General features: G+C 45.5%; 1 protein-coding gene across 1 annotated transcript in view; it reads right to left on the reverse strand.

The window, feature by feature from the left end:
• Window positions 1-14,667, reverse strand: part of LOC104470679 (SH3 and PX domain-containing protein 2A-like) — a 189,087-nt gene that overhangs the window by 121,611 nt on the left and 52,809 nt on the right. The window contains exon 4 of the mRNA XM_010085689.1: window positions 849-925. Within this exon, the coding sequence (XP_010083991.1) occupies window positions 849-925 (77 nt within the window). The remainder of the gene's footprint in view (window positions 1-848; window positions 926-14,667) is intronic.

The following is a 14,667-nucleotide window of genomic DNA, read 5'->3' on the forward strand; positions in this document are numbered from 1 at the left end:
CAGATGGCATGGGCTTCACTGACCCCCTCCCCCAGCACGCCTCAGGCACTTCAGCGATCTGCTCCCAATTTTGGATGAGCAAATGTCTGACTGGAGAAGTTCTTGGGAATGTATTTTTTCCCGTCCACCTGCTCCTCTGGCTTTCTAAAAACGGAAAGAAAACCCCATGGCAAACAAGAGAGGAAGTCTGGGGTTTAAATTACGTGCTGACTGACGCGCTCAATACCTCTACAGAAACTGGGTATCCGCCTTGCTTAGAAACAACTTTTAATCTTCTGTCAGAGAATTAATTATCATCAAACCACAAACTCTAACCTAGAAATGAGAGATGAGGTAACTTAACCTTCTTCTCAACACAGCCATGCTTTCTGTCCTACAATAAATTTCCAGGCTTTCCCTCATCAGGAGAGCACCCCTGGCAGCCGCCAGTCCCCTGCCAGCACTGTCCGTTGTGTGGCACTGGGGGACAAATGGGCAGGGAGCAGATGAAAATGCCATCTTAGTTGTGGCTCTCTGCCTGCTCAACTCCTGCATTCATCGAGGCTGATGTTGAAAGAAAATCCACATTTAGGGCAGATGAGGCTTATAGCCTTTACTGAGTAAATGAGGCACCAACCCCCTGCGTAAAGTCTGCTGGGGAAAATGTTGCGAGGGGCCTGGGAGCAAACAGAGGCCTCTGTTGTAACCTGCCCTGTCAGTCCTCGTGGTGTTTGGGAAGGACCACCCTTCCTTGTGATGGACTCGACACAGACAAAGCTCTCAGTAGTACCCAGAAGGGAAAGCCCAGCGCTGGTGTTGGGTGTGAGCCCTCCTGCAGCAGGGTGCCAGCGCTCCCCCAAAGCTCTTACCCTACAGTACTCGTCAATGGGCTTCAGCCTCTTCACAGCTACGTCTCGGACATGGCTCCTCCGGAACAGGATCTTGCCTGAGGAGGGAAGAGATGAAAGCAGAGGGTTAGGGGCATCGCCTGCCATGCAGGATAGCGCAACAGCACCGAGCAGAAAGGCTGGCAGATGGGGTTCCATCCCCAGCTCCTACCACGGCGTTGGCAGTGCCGGTGGCTGAGCTCAGCAACACCATTATGCCCCCAATGGAACCAACTGCTCCCCATCAGCAAAAATCATGTGACTGTGTCCCACCAGCATCGCTACAAGACAGGATGGCACACTCAGAGGAGGTGTGAGCAGCAGATCCGCTCCTGCCCTCGGAGCAAACTGCACAGAAACACGCTGCAGGACAGGTGACAGAGGGACATGGGGCAATAGCTATCACGGGAGCATACATGGCACCTCTCACAGGTGGATGCTGCTGGTCTTAAGTCTGCACAGGAGATGCAGCACATGGCCAACAGCTACCACAGGCACAGCAGCTCTGTAAAACCTCAGTGACCACTGCTGAAGTCCTGCTTGTGTGAGCCACCGAAAGGGGACCACAGCAACTCACAGGGCAGAGGAAGTTTTTCTGACTTCATCCAGTAGATAATGCAGCAAGTTTGGTTCCCTTTTAGTGATGGTGTTATGCTGGAATGGACTAACACCATGTTATGACTCCCTTCTACTTCAAGGCCGCTTTGGCACGTCCATGCTGGCAGCACAGGGAGCATCACTGGGGAGGGATGAGGGCTCCATCTACACCCCGTGCCTGCCCACTCAGCTGCCTCCCACTGTGGATGCTCCTGCCCTTGCAGGCAGAAAAACCACACAGCCAGCTCACAAGCAAATACAAGCCTGTTGGTGACAGAGCCCATATAAATCTACAGAGGGAGACCAAATAATAGAAGAAGAATAAACAAACTCTTTTTTTTGAAAGTAAAAAAAATATTAACCTCAGTGTCCTTACTGGATGACATTTCTGCAAGCCAGTTAAGATTAAATAAACAACTGGGTTTTGTGTGAAACTAATTGTAACAAAGTTTATCAAAATAATCTAGGAGCTGAGTTTCCCCACATACAAGGATATCATGGAGTTGGTATTTTTTTTGCCTTGAAGGAATTATATCCTTATATCCTTTTTTGGTAGTTTTCTTCCCTTTCTCTTTTGTGCTGTATTTCTCTTAATGTAATGAGACGAGGATAAATTATATATTCTCCTTGTGGTGGAATAAAACAGTGTCTGCCAGCATTATTTAGTCCATGAAATGTCTACAAAAAAACCCCCACTGACATATATACCACCCCCTGTTCCAAACTTCTGCCAACTGCAAATGAGATACTCATCCATAGATCATGGGATAAGAAAATGGACTAGGAAATTACATCAGATCCAAAATCTGAATATGTGACTTTGATTTTTTCATGATTACACAAGCTGAGAGGTCAATGAAACAGCAGTCTTTAACAGTCCAGTAGCAAAGGCTCTAAACCCTCCCAGACTGTCCCTTTTGGTTGCCTTTTCCTCCATAGCTGCTAATCTGGAAGGTGTTAAAGCCTTTTGTTTCAGACAAGTGAAAGTGGTTTATCTCCATCCCCAATTCTGGCAGCAAAACAGTTTGTCCTTGTGGGTTAAAGCCATTTCCTAGTGCCATAAATTTATCTCTCTGGGTTCCCTGTGGTTATCTCATTACAAAGCTGGTGCTGAGCCATCCTTGTAGGATGTGATGCTACACGGTCACAGAGCACTGGGGAAATCTTCAATAGGTGTCTGAGACATCCATCGGAGCTCAAGCAGTTTAGTCAAAAGCTGCTGGAGAAGGAAAGTGGCACTTCCATCTCCCTGCACCGACCTACTTTGGACATGCCAAAACATTGCTGCTTTCCTGCCTGGTAGATGGGGAGAACTACCTGCACTTCCAAAACTTTTCTTATTACTTCTGATAGCCTCCAGGATCACACAGTACTTGTACTGCATAACTCCAGTAAGCTGCTTTTCTGGGGGTAAGTGGTATGGGGGTAGCTATAGAAAAATGACTAGTTCCTTTTCCAGTGCTCCAGAAATGATAGTGTGGTACATCTTGGTGTTTCTTTGCAACTTTGATAAATATACTGCAAAGAGACATTTTGGAAACACTCTCACTTTCTGGCTTTCCTGTTTTCAGTTCAAGCTAGGAGTCGAAAGTCAAACTGGTGACATATAAAAACGTAAAGGAACCAAAGACTTAAACACATGAAACATCTCCTGTAAATGCAATTCAGCTTTCCTAAAAGGACAGTTTACAGGGAGGCCCAGTCTTCAAAGTAACATAATAAATTAAAGACTCAAACATAAGAAACAAGATAAATATAATAAAGAACGTTATATTAAACACAGAGTACAAAAAAGACCCCGGGATATGATGAGTCTTAATTCAGTCCTTAAATGGAGATGGAAAATACCAGGATGACTCTGGTGTTAAGATGAAGCAAAGTCCAGAAGGTGCTTCCATTTTTATCCCTTCAGAAAAAGGAAGATTTTCACTCTGCTGTTGGGAGCTGGAAAAGGCTCGAAAAGGGCTGTAGGGAAGATCTGTAGCTGCCAGCATGGCATTCAAAACTGAGATCTAGAGAAGGCTGAGTAGTTTAGAGCACCATGGAGGTAGCAGTCAACAAGGAATAAAGCAACAATTAAAACAAGGACACTCTGCAAGCACATCCAGTTCTGGTGGGCAGCAAGGAGGGACCTCTTCCCAAATCCTGGGGGTCCTTGGGCAGAGAAGTCTCATTGCCAGGGGTCCCAGATCATCCCTAAGGAGGGACAACTTCCCAAATGCCCAGCTTCTCCTCTTTTCTGGGAGGACAGACTGTGCCAACAGGAGCTCAGACGAATCTGTCACAGCTGACCAGCAGGAACCACTCCAGAACCTGTACGAGTTACTACTGCTTTCTCCAATTTCCCCATTTCTACCAGTCTTCCTCCAAAAGCAGAGCAGGTTCCATGGAACTGGAAAAGGAAGGTAACCTGAGAGACCCACGCTGCAGACTCTACGCTCTCCAAGTGGGTGCTCTGGACAGAGACTCCATTAATGGAAAGCTTTGCCTAACAAGGTAGTTAGGGTCTCCATAAAGAAACAAAGAGCAGGCAGACAGCCAAGCAGCAAGGGCACAGAAGAGCCAGTGAGGAGCCCCCAGGACAGCAGTGGAAGGCGGCATTTCACACAGTGCTAACGTAAAGCAGGGAAGTTTCTGGGTGGCTGGTAGATGCAGCACAGCCTGAGCAATTCCCTTGCAAGGGTGGAGTAGTGGTTTGTCTGCTACTTGGCTTTTCTTCTGGGTCATTTCCACGTCTCTAAGGAAGGGATCTACCTCTATGCGAGCACGTATAGTGCTGCTTACTCTCTCCTGAATTTTACTGCAGCTCTTTTAAGCCTCCCCAGGTGCTACAACCCCATTTTACAGAAGGATGAGAGGTTTGTTAGCCGTGCTGCAGCCCAGCTAAGAAGTGAATGGGCAGTCTGTTTCAGACTCAGATGGGAAGCTATAGGCTACATAGGACGGCACTGCCTCATGCAAGTAATTAATTCACTGATGTGCCAGGCTTGGACTGGGCCAAAGGAGGTCTGGCACATGTTAGGCAGGACTCCGAGGACTGCAGCACTGAGAAAAAAAGATGTGTGGAAGACACAGGGCTCCAGCCCTGCTGCTAATGCAGGATAACAATATTTATTTTATCCTTTTTTCTTTAAAGAAAATATTATTCCTAGGAAATTAATGTGGATAAAAGGCAAAGTATCAGGTTTAGCATTGTAGGGGACATCTTAAGTCATCCCTTAATTTCTCTGTATATATAGAGATAGAGCCTTTAATTCCACGACCACACACCTCTTCTCCTGCAAGACCCCAGTTACCTCCTGTATACACAGCGGGTGCACAAAGTAGCAAGAATAAAGCTATGCAGGAGGCTGTCTATCTGGCAGCTGCTGATTCTGCAAGGTTAAAGGTATCCTCTGAATATCACTTTATTCCTGCATAAGCTTATACTTAGAGTAGCACAGATTTTAACAGGTGACACAGACCACAGGAACAAACAGGCTTAAATGTATCCCAGCACTCTGGTCCTTCCATTAGACTACACACCAGAAGGGTCCACAGACTAATGCTTAGTAACGGTTGAGGATGTGGTTTGTGCAGGGAAGAAGCCCAGCTCCTTGTGGGCTTGGTGACACTGTGGACCATGGTCTGGAGGCAGGACAGCACTGGGCATCACTAGGCAGAGAAGCATCTCAAGTCCCTGAGGGGATGCCTCACAGGAGAAAAAAATTCAAGGGAGGGGGACATACACTATACAGACCCTACAGTCACAGCAGATGCCAGCTGTCACAGAAGCTGCCGCCCTAGACTCGTGATTTGTAAGCTCCAAGACAGCCTTTAAAACAAGTCCTCTCATCACACCTTTCACTGGCAAGGAAAAGCACTGTCTATGTTGTCTTTGAGACCTTCTAGAGATGTCCTTATGATCTTCCCACCACTACGCCAGGGGCACAGCCCCGAGCTGCCAGCTTTGCTGCTCTTTGGAGCCAGGCAGTGAGTGGGAGCTGCAGCAGAGACAACAGGGAGGCAGGGAAATTGCTGTTTAGCTCCCTTCCAATCTACCAGATCCACCTCTTTCTCCTACTCTCTGGTTGCTGAGCTTGAGTCTCCTTTCAAGTGATGTCTGGATGATGGATTGATCTAAGGACACCAGCAGTTTCATGCAAGGAGCGTCTGTCGAAGGTTAGGAAGAGCCCAAACCCACTGTCAAAGGGATGACGGACAAATGCATGTTCACATTTAATCTTCTGCCTCAAGTACTGTCACCCCACTTCAGAGGGTAGTATGTGAATCAAACCGTATGATATTCAACTGCAGACAGCCTGAATAGTAATGGACACATTCAAAACACTGTAATGTCCCATCTCATTTATGTTTAAAAGAGACACGTGCAGCCTCCAGCTACAGAAGCTCCAGCTGTGGAGGCTCCGTCAGTCAGCTGTCTCCTAAGAGCAGGGAAGAGCTCCTGTTTCTGCCTCTTCATGTTGTTCTTGTTACTGTTCTGTTGGTTCTCTCCTTTTTCTCCCTGAGACCCTGGGAGATACTAGGTCTGTATATGTAGCGCCGCACAGTGTGTTCAACCTAAGATTAACTTCTCAGAGACAGAGTCTGATTAGGAGATGAGGTCAGACTCTTTTTCTAGTTACACTGGGATTGCATTGGTAAAAAAGTATAATGAATTTAGTCCACATGGACTTACAGGTTCTTCTTTCAAGCTCAGCAGCTTCCTCCAGTGTTACTAAAATGATTTTGTGGCTAAACTATTTTTATGAAGGCTTCTACCCCTTATACGTAGCTGGTTTTATTATTTTTATACACTGAAGAAACATAGATGTGCAACCAGATATGACACAAATTCCCCTCAACCCATTTAAGCCATGACATCCACTCCAGGGTCCTGCACGAAACTCTCAGGCACCTGTCACACAATGTTACTCCCAAACAGAGCATTTAAAGATGCCATGCCACCCTGAAATGTCAAACAGATAACAGCACAGTGCTGTGGGATAGAAGAACAACTTTGTGTTTCTCATAGAAGTACGTGTAATTGTCAACCAGATGGCAATCTGCCAAAAGGAGGGGTGTTCAGTATAAAATAATGTCTTACTTTTACACGGGGATTCCAGTTTCCATGGATTGTTTCACCCATGATTTCCTGGAGTCAGAAAGCCAGTGCCAGGGTTCTAACATTAATGGCATTTGCTCCTGAGAAAGAAAGGGGAGGGAAATGATTCATACTGTTTCCACCAGTGGGAGGGACTTTTTTTAATAAGTAGAAACTCGTGACCGAGTCAGAACTGTTGGCTGAACTTGGCTGCCAAAGAGCCTCAGTTGATAAAGGCCTTTGCTAATCTGCAGGAATTACTATGGAAGGTGACAAGAGGTGATGGAGACAGATGGGGCAGCCAGGAAAGCCAACATAATTGCTCTGAGATACAGGGGATGGTGGGGAGGGTGTCCTTCTGCACTTGGATCCTGTTTTTAATGTGCATAAGCTCTAATGTTAAAGAAAATCACTGAGAACCAATAAAGCCTGGGAAATAACATGGCTTGATTATAAAAGAATATTGCCAGGAAGATAAGTCTTCCTCCATTAGAAGTGACACAGCAGAATATGCCCTTTGTGAATAATTACAAGGCGAAACCAAAGACAGGCAAGAGGAAAGGCTGGATTCCACACCAGCAAAGATCTCCTCTGAACCTGGCTGCTTTCCACTCTCTGTAGGGGTGACTTTTATCCTCCGGGGACAACAGCATCACGTCTAGAACAGCTTGGCTAGTATAGAATTGGGGAATTCAAGCACCAAACACAGCTGGACGAAGGAGAAAAGCCATGAACACCGACACTGAAATTCAGGAGTGACAGCTGGGGGCCACAGGGTGCAAATCTCAAGCTAACAGTTCTGTTACTGTTTGTACAGTGTTTTGCATAAGCCAAGAGCTACTTCATGTTGCTCTGTGTCCTGCTGCTATCACCCAAACAACCCACTGCTCCTGTAATCTCTTCTCCAGCTGCCCCAGCTGCAAATCTCCCACCTCTCCAAAGCAACGCAGTAATGGTGCAGACAAATTATGCAGTGCTTGGTCTGAAATGGGCAGGCAAAAGTGCTAGAAAATTATCCTTTAAACTTTCTTGCTGTGGGGTGGTTCTCTGTGCATTGGTCTGTACCACCGGCAAAGCTGAAGACAACCAACACCCTGCTTAAACCAACTTTACCATCAGGGTACAGCAAAATAAAGCATCTACCCCCAAGAGGATGGTAGCTTGAGCACAAGTCCCCAGATCCCTCAAAATTGAGCTTCCTAGTCTGTAAGTGTTGCAAAATATTGGGAGTGTTGATTCAGTGAGTAAAGTCTTCAATTTCTGAGGTGAAATTGGTGCCTACACAGCTCAGCTTCCCCAAGGTGGAAAGTGAACTCATTTGTAATTGCGGGTTGCAAGTGCTACAGCAGCCTGCAAACAGCCAACTACTTTTAATTGCAGAAAGCAGACAGATTGTTTGAGGGGAGAGGGCGAATGGTATTTACACTTGCGGCCAGCAACACTGGCAACTGGCACACCCTCACTCAGAGGAACTGACCTGATCACAATTTAGAGTCCCACAGAAACAAGGAGCTAAAAGAGGGTCACATTTTCAAAACATCCGAGAAACACTGCCTTAGGAAACAGCACAGCTTCCTCACAGAGGATGCAGGAGTGTTGCCCTCATTGCATACAGTCTTTGCTGCACTGGGAGCAAAAGGCACAGAAAAACAGGAAAGTCTACGTGGATCCAAAGCATCAATCTTACCTACGAATACTTGTTCCCTAAGACAAGAACCTGAACAATTATGCATCCACTGCACCTTGAGTTTTGTTGAACATCCTTTAAAAAGATCAATTTCTAAATTTCCAGGACCAAGTAATCTAACACGAAGAAACATCAGAGCCTAAGTAATAATCAAACTGTCTAGACCCTATACCAAAGTTATCAGAGAAACACCAACCACTACATCTCATCACTCATACTGAAACATTTGGTTTATCCCCTGCATCAGCTGACAACAGTGTCCTGCTTTCACCCAGGTAGTTAGTGGCTCCCAGCCCACGCTCTCTAAATCAATAGTGGTCCACATACAGTCTGCAGAGCTATATTCAAGAGTAACTTTCACTCCCTGGACAGTGTGGGAATGATGTGGATCACTGTACGTTGGCCCAATGAGTTTGGAAACCAGCAGCCCCTGTTAGTAATATGCGTTTGCTGGTGAACATGCTTGTATCATCTGAGCTACTCCAGCTCTTGACCACAGAATGAGAAAAGGCAAGAGCCTCTCAAATGCCTTTGTGCCACCTTAACCATGAAAAATACTCTTCCTGAAGGACAAGATCAAGCCCCTGTAGCTACACTAACCAAACTCTTCCTCTGCTCTTTCCAAAAACTTATCAAGTACCACTTTGCTCACTGGAGTCCGTTGAAGCCAACAGGAATCTTTCTACTGACAGTGGTATGGACCATCAGGAAAGGACCATAAGGGCCCACCTCAATCTTTTGAAGCAGGGGCCTTAAACACATTGAGCCTATTAAAACATTTGCATGTATTATAAGCTCTTACAAGACTTGACATTAATGCACGTGCTAGTGGGACACTAAGCCTGAGACACTACCTCCAGGACGCTGGGCCAGCGCCAGCCTTTGAGCTGCACTGGGGTCAGAGACCTTGTAGCAAGATCGCTGGAGGGAGGTGGATTTGCACCACACCCTTGCCAAACTACACTGGAAAAGCTCAGGAAGGTCCTAGCCACATCCTTTGGCATGACTGGCAGTAGTGGCACTGCTTGGGACACTCCGCCCTCAAGCAGGCTGAGAACCGGAGTTGTGAATAAAATAATATTTGCACTCACACCACACAGATCAAAGTTATTATTATTAGGAGGTAGGTCATGCAATAACCTGGTGCTACAGCACTTTGGGGGTTATTGCAGGTAGAAATTGAGGGGTAGGGATACAAAGGTGGCTTCACAAGGTCACAAAATGAGCACATGCTAATGAAAGCAATAAAGCCAGTCCCTAGATCCCTCTGCTGATCACATGCAGAACAAAAATACATCTAGCTTGGCATCTAGGGCCAGAAAATCTTTCTGTTCAAACATTTATTCTAATAAAAATAAATCCTCAATTTCTGCCACAAATGAGGCAAAAATTGTCTCCTGTGGAAGACCTCGATTAAGTCAGCTGCTAGGTACACATGTCCTGCATTACAGGAGGTGAAATTCAGCACATTGGCAGGGATAGAGCTCCTCAGAGCAGCTGTGGTATTTGGAAGGCACCAATTAACACAGAAATTAAACAAACAAACAACACAGCAGCAAACATAACTAGGTGTCTGTCCCCATCAGAGGCTGGAACTCACCAGCTAGGGTTTCAGAGAGCAGTATTCAGAAATGAAATCCCCTGTGCTTTGCAAAACAGAGCACTGTTCTCTCTTTCCAAAGGGAAGTGCTCTCCTGGAGTCCTCTAAGCAAAACCTCTGACTAGTTTTAAGCTGAATTTCCAGTAGATGATGACAAGCACAGAAGCAAGCCATTGAGCGACAACCAGACCAAAGCTGGCCAGCCTCTGAGTCAGGAAGCTCATCTGCAGACGAAGACACCTTCTCAAACCACAGGCATCATTCTCTGGTTCCAGACCTGTCTTTTTAGCATGTCTTAGCTTTTTGTGTTAATAGGACAATCTCTGGCAGGGACTTCTCTGCCTGCTCTGATCCCCAGTAAAGCTACTGTTGATTTCAAAGGCTCATAAGCAAGTGCTTTAAGGCAGGGATGGCTAATTTCTGTGTGTTACAGGAGAAGAGAAATGGGCACTTTCATTTCCAGCACATGTTGGGGATCTGACTGGTGTGGTCATGTTTGCACATCTCTGCATTGACTCCGAAGTTGGACCTGCACCCCTTCTCCTGCCTCCTCCGGCACAAGAACCCAACTGGGACATCCGATCTGGCCACATTACCTGACAAAACAGCCTTTAGGTCAGGTCCACGGCCAGGCCACCCAGCAGCACCCGCTCTTTAACTCTTGACCATGCTGTCACCCCTGTTGCCCCTTTGTGGATGCCCAGCTACCCCACTCCTTTGGTAGGCAATGGACACAGTGATCCATGTGGGCACATGTAGTCTGCACCGACACGAGCCAGTGTCCGGTCACTCGGACTCCCAGAGACAGCAAAACTCACTCAGACTGCTCCACCTCAGCTGCACAGCTAAGAGCACTCACACCAGCAGTTACCATGGCTCAAACAATGTAGAGAACAGGGAGATGATTTTATAACTACTTATCGGACAACCAGCCTCCACACCCAGCTCTTCCACATGGGAACACTTCAGCCATTTCCAGCTCAGGCCACCTAATGCAAACTATGCTCATGTGTGACTTGGTACCAGCAGTGCTGGCTGACACCGGATGACAGCTGAGGTCAATCTCCCTGAAAAATTCCTCTTGGTTCACCCACATGCAAGTAAACGCAGCATTAAGGGTGCGAGAGCACCTTGGAGGACAGAGCTGCTGCCCTGGAGCTCAGGGTGGAAGGTACTGAGCATCCTAAGCTTTCCAGGACCACCTTCTCCTGGGTTCAGTAAGGTGCCTATGTCCCATCAAAGGAGGAAATGGCACTGTCAGACATCAACAGCTTTGCCTGTTGCAGAAGAAAAAGCCTCTTTCAGGGATTAATGCTCTAAGCAATTACTCACCTGCTTGAAAGGAAAAGTGCCTTCAGCCAAGGTGACAGCAGGACCCGGGGACTAAGCACACTTTAGTTTCCCTTTCACAGTTAATATGGCCTTTTCATTTCCCAGCGAGAAGAAAAAAAGGTGGACTGGAAACTAATGCTTTGTTATTTTTTATTTTTAATAAGGATCAGGATTTCAGCGACATGAAAATAACCCCAACTTTATTGCTAAATTAAAGAAAATACAGTGACATGAATAGGCACAGAAATCTGCATTAGGAATGTGAGCTGATAATTACCCTTTTGGGCCCTGATTAATTGCATTTGAAGCCATGGAGACACTGAGCAGCCAAACAGGACTGACTGCTAACAAAATCCACACCAGCAAACAAACTGGTCTTTCTCTTCCCGTGCCACTACACAGGAATGGCAGCTCCCCAAATGCTGTTTGCTTTTGTGTCCTGGTGTGCAGGGCTACGCAGGGCTGGCCCGAGGTACAAAGTCCCACTATTGGATACCTCAGATAACCCCTCTGAGGTGGTCCAGCCTGCAGACTTGTGGTCTGTGGTCTTCTTGTAGAAGGTCAAGAATGGACAGATGCCCTCTCCTTCATTTCTAGATGGAGGATCACCATCCATGTGTTTAGCTGCTACAGTGCAAGAAAGCAGCTTCACTAGTAGTTATAACGTACTAACAAGGGACAGAAAATTTAGTCCACTTTGTTGCAGCAGTGTAAGAGTGCTGTGTTCCATTGGGTCAAAGATCTCTGTAGTCCACCTCCCTGCCTACAAGAGTGTCCAGTAAAAGACAGGGAAGAAATTCAAGGATCAGGCCACGTGTAATGGCATCCTTCTCCCAATATACGGCCCCCAGTCCTGCACTTTCTTCTGAATTAGAAAATAATTTTTAACAACCAGTTTTGGCTCCATCCTATAGATATTGTTCTAGTACATATTTGAACCCATAGACATGTGGTCCCTATAGAGTCCTCTGGAAATTAATTTCATAATTTAATCACATGGTATGTGATTACATACTTCCTTTTGTTCACTTTAGGTTTGCTTTCCAAATTTCACAGCCTGCACCTGGTTTTTGCATTCTGAGAAATAAAAATAATCATGTCCTCCACACTCTCAAATTTTTTTGTGATTTCACAAACTTCTACCCTATCCCACCCATAACCTCTGTTCCAGACTGAAGACATTTAGTCTATTTATTCCCCTCATACAGAAGCCAATTCACCTCTCTAACCACCTCTGTCATCCTTCTCAGCACCTTTCTTTATTATATACCCTTTTTGAGAGGCAGCGACCAGAACTGCACACCGTATTCACAACGTGGGGAAATCGTGGAGCTCTGGTTTTTTTTTCCCCATTCTTTGCCTAATTCTTTCTAACACCAGCTTTGCCTTTCTGAATGCTGCTGCCTGTTGAGTTGCAGTTTTTGTGGAAACATCCTCAGAACTAGTGAAATCTCCTTCCTGGATTGCAATGATCCTTCCCCCCCACCCCCGAACTGCTTTATACTTATTAACACCAAACTGCCTTTTTATGAGCATCATAAGATCCCCCTCCAGCTTTTTGCAGTCCAAATTTGAATATCCTAAATAGTTTTGTGATTGGCTAGGTTAGCTGCATCACTAACACCATCTTTTTCAGATCCTAGGTTGAACAACACAGATCCAAGAACAGATCCTTCAAAAATCCTTGCTAGTAAAACCATGGGGTTTTTTTGATATTAAGTTTTTAATTCTTCATCCCCAGAGGATGAAAAAACTATGGGCTCATCTGCACCTACTGGATTTCAGTCTCCTACCTTAAAAACTTTCCTGTAATATTTTTAATTTCAAATGCCAGAAACCAAGGATTATTGTTAATGTCCACAAATGCCAAAGCATCCATTCCTAAATGAAGTCTCCAATCTGGCAGAAAATAAGCTTACAGCCTATGTGAGTCATACATCAAATAACGAGAAAGACTGTTAATATAATTATCTTCTTATTGCTATTTTGGGAGGCACAGTATGTTTTGATGGAGCTTGTAGTAATAGGATCTCTTATGCCATAATTTACAAGCACGTCTGTCTTGAACAATCTTCCACATGGGAAATTAATCACATTCTGCCTAACGGAAGGAAAAATATCCCCTTGCAGTTTGAATTGGATTTGCCATGGTCAATTGGACAGGGGATTCTTCTTTATCCTATTCATAATCTGAGGTATAGTGTTGCCATGCAAAATTCACTGTGTTAGGCTCCCAAGATGGAGATATTTCACTGATGGGTGATACTCTTATGCAGTGCCCACAATGAAATAAGTCAAATATACCAGCATGGCACAGCCACCAAATTGGATTGTGGCACATGTCAGGTATTGTAGATAATTATTGCAGAAACCACCTCCCAGTAAATTTAAATTACAGCTTCTGTATAGTCCAAGCATATTTTGGTGTTAATTCTGTGAAAAAGAAATGCTTAGGACAGATTTAGGAAGCTGGTAACATAACATCTCTCCCTACCAGTAAACCTATGCAGATCACCTGCAGGCAGGCTTGGATGAAGCAGCTGATCTGGCTTTGCTCAGGACCGCACTCACCAACACAGATCACGCCACCATTTCACAGACCCACGTTCTGATTTGAAGGTGGAAAATGACTTAGTGGGTCACTCTGTATCTCAGTGACATAAGAGGACCCAATTCAGCTAAGACAATAAGTTGCATACTTGAAATCACACCACCAGCAGCTCCCCTTGGTACAGGAGTGCAAGACCTCTCAGCAGAGCTGCTGCCCAGCCAAAGACCAGCTGGGCACAATGTCCCTGGAGTCGTAGCTGGATACTGAAGGTCACTAAACACTGAGGCCATGTTGCAGCTCTGAATGACACAGGACAAGGTATCAACGACAGCTCAAGGACTCTCAGGTCTCATTCAGGTACACAATGCAGATGTTTCCTGCAGGTAAACTCCTGCAAGACACCACAAGGAACTGAATACGGGGTCCCCCATGTGCCAGGCTCATGACTTATCTGGAGCCTGGCTGTTCTTTATATCTCCATGGCCACTCAAGACTGAACTGTCCAGAAGTTGGGGCTGATCTTCCCTAAGGTTTTTACTGAGATAAATTGTCAAAACTTGAGATGAGATTCATACTTTAATCCCATCCTCTCTCTCCATCAAATACCCAGTGTGCAGAGTGAACATCCTGGTGCCAATTCATCTCCACTGTGTATCTCAGAGACACACTTCTGCTTTGAAAATCCCAATTTTGTTTTCAGTACCAATGGAAAAGGGGCAAGAAAAGAGAGACTCAGAAAGGGTAAGAGAAAATAAATCAGAAAGCTAACACTTTAGTTGGCACCAGAGATAAACAAGGTGTTTCCAGGTGGCAGGAAAGGAAGTCAAAAAGATCTGCATCTCTGGGATCCCTTGACTTGCCATTAAGAAGCATAACACAAAGTTACTCAATGTTTAAGGCTGAAAGACTAAGGAAAACAGGATGGCTTAAAGTAAAAAGAAGTAATCATAC

The sequence above is a fragment of the Pterocles gutturalis genome, unplaced genomic scaffold, assembly GCF_000699245.1.
Source record: "Pterocles gutturalis isolate BGI_N339 unplaced genomic scaffold, ASM69924v1 scaffold16975, whole genome shotgun sequence".
NCBI lineage: Eukaryota > Metazoa > Chordata > Aves > Pterocliformes > Pteroclidae > Pterocles > Pterocles gutturalis.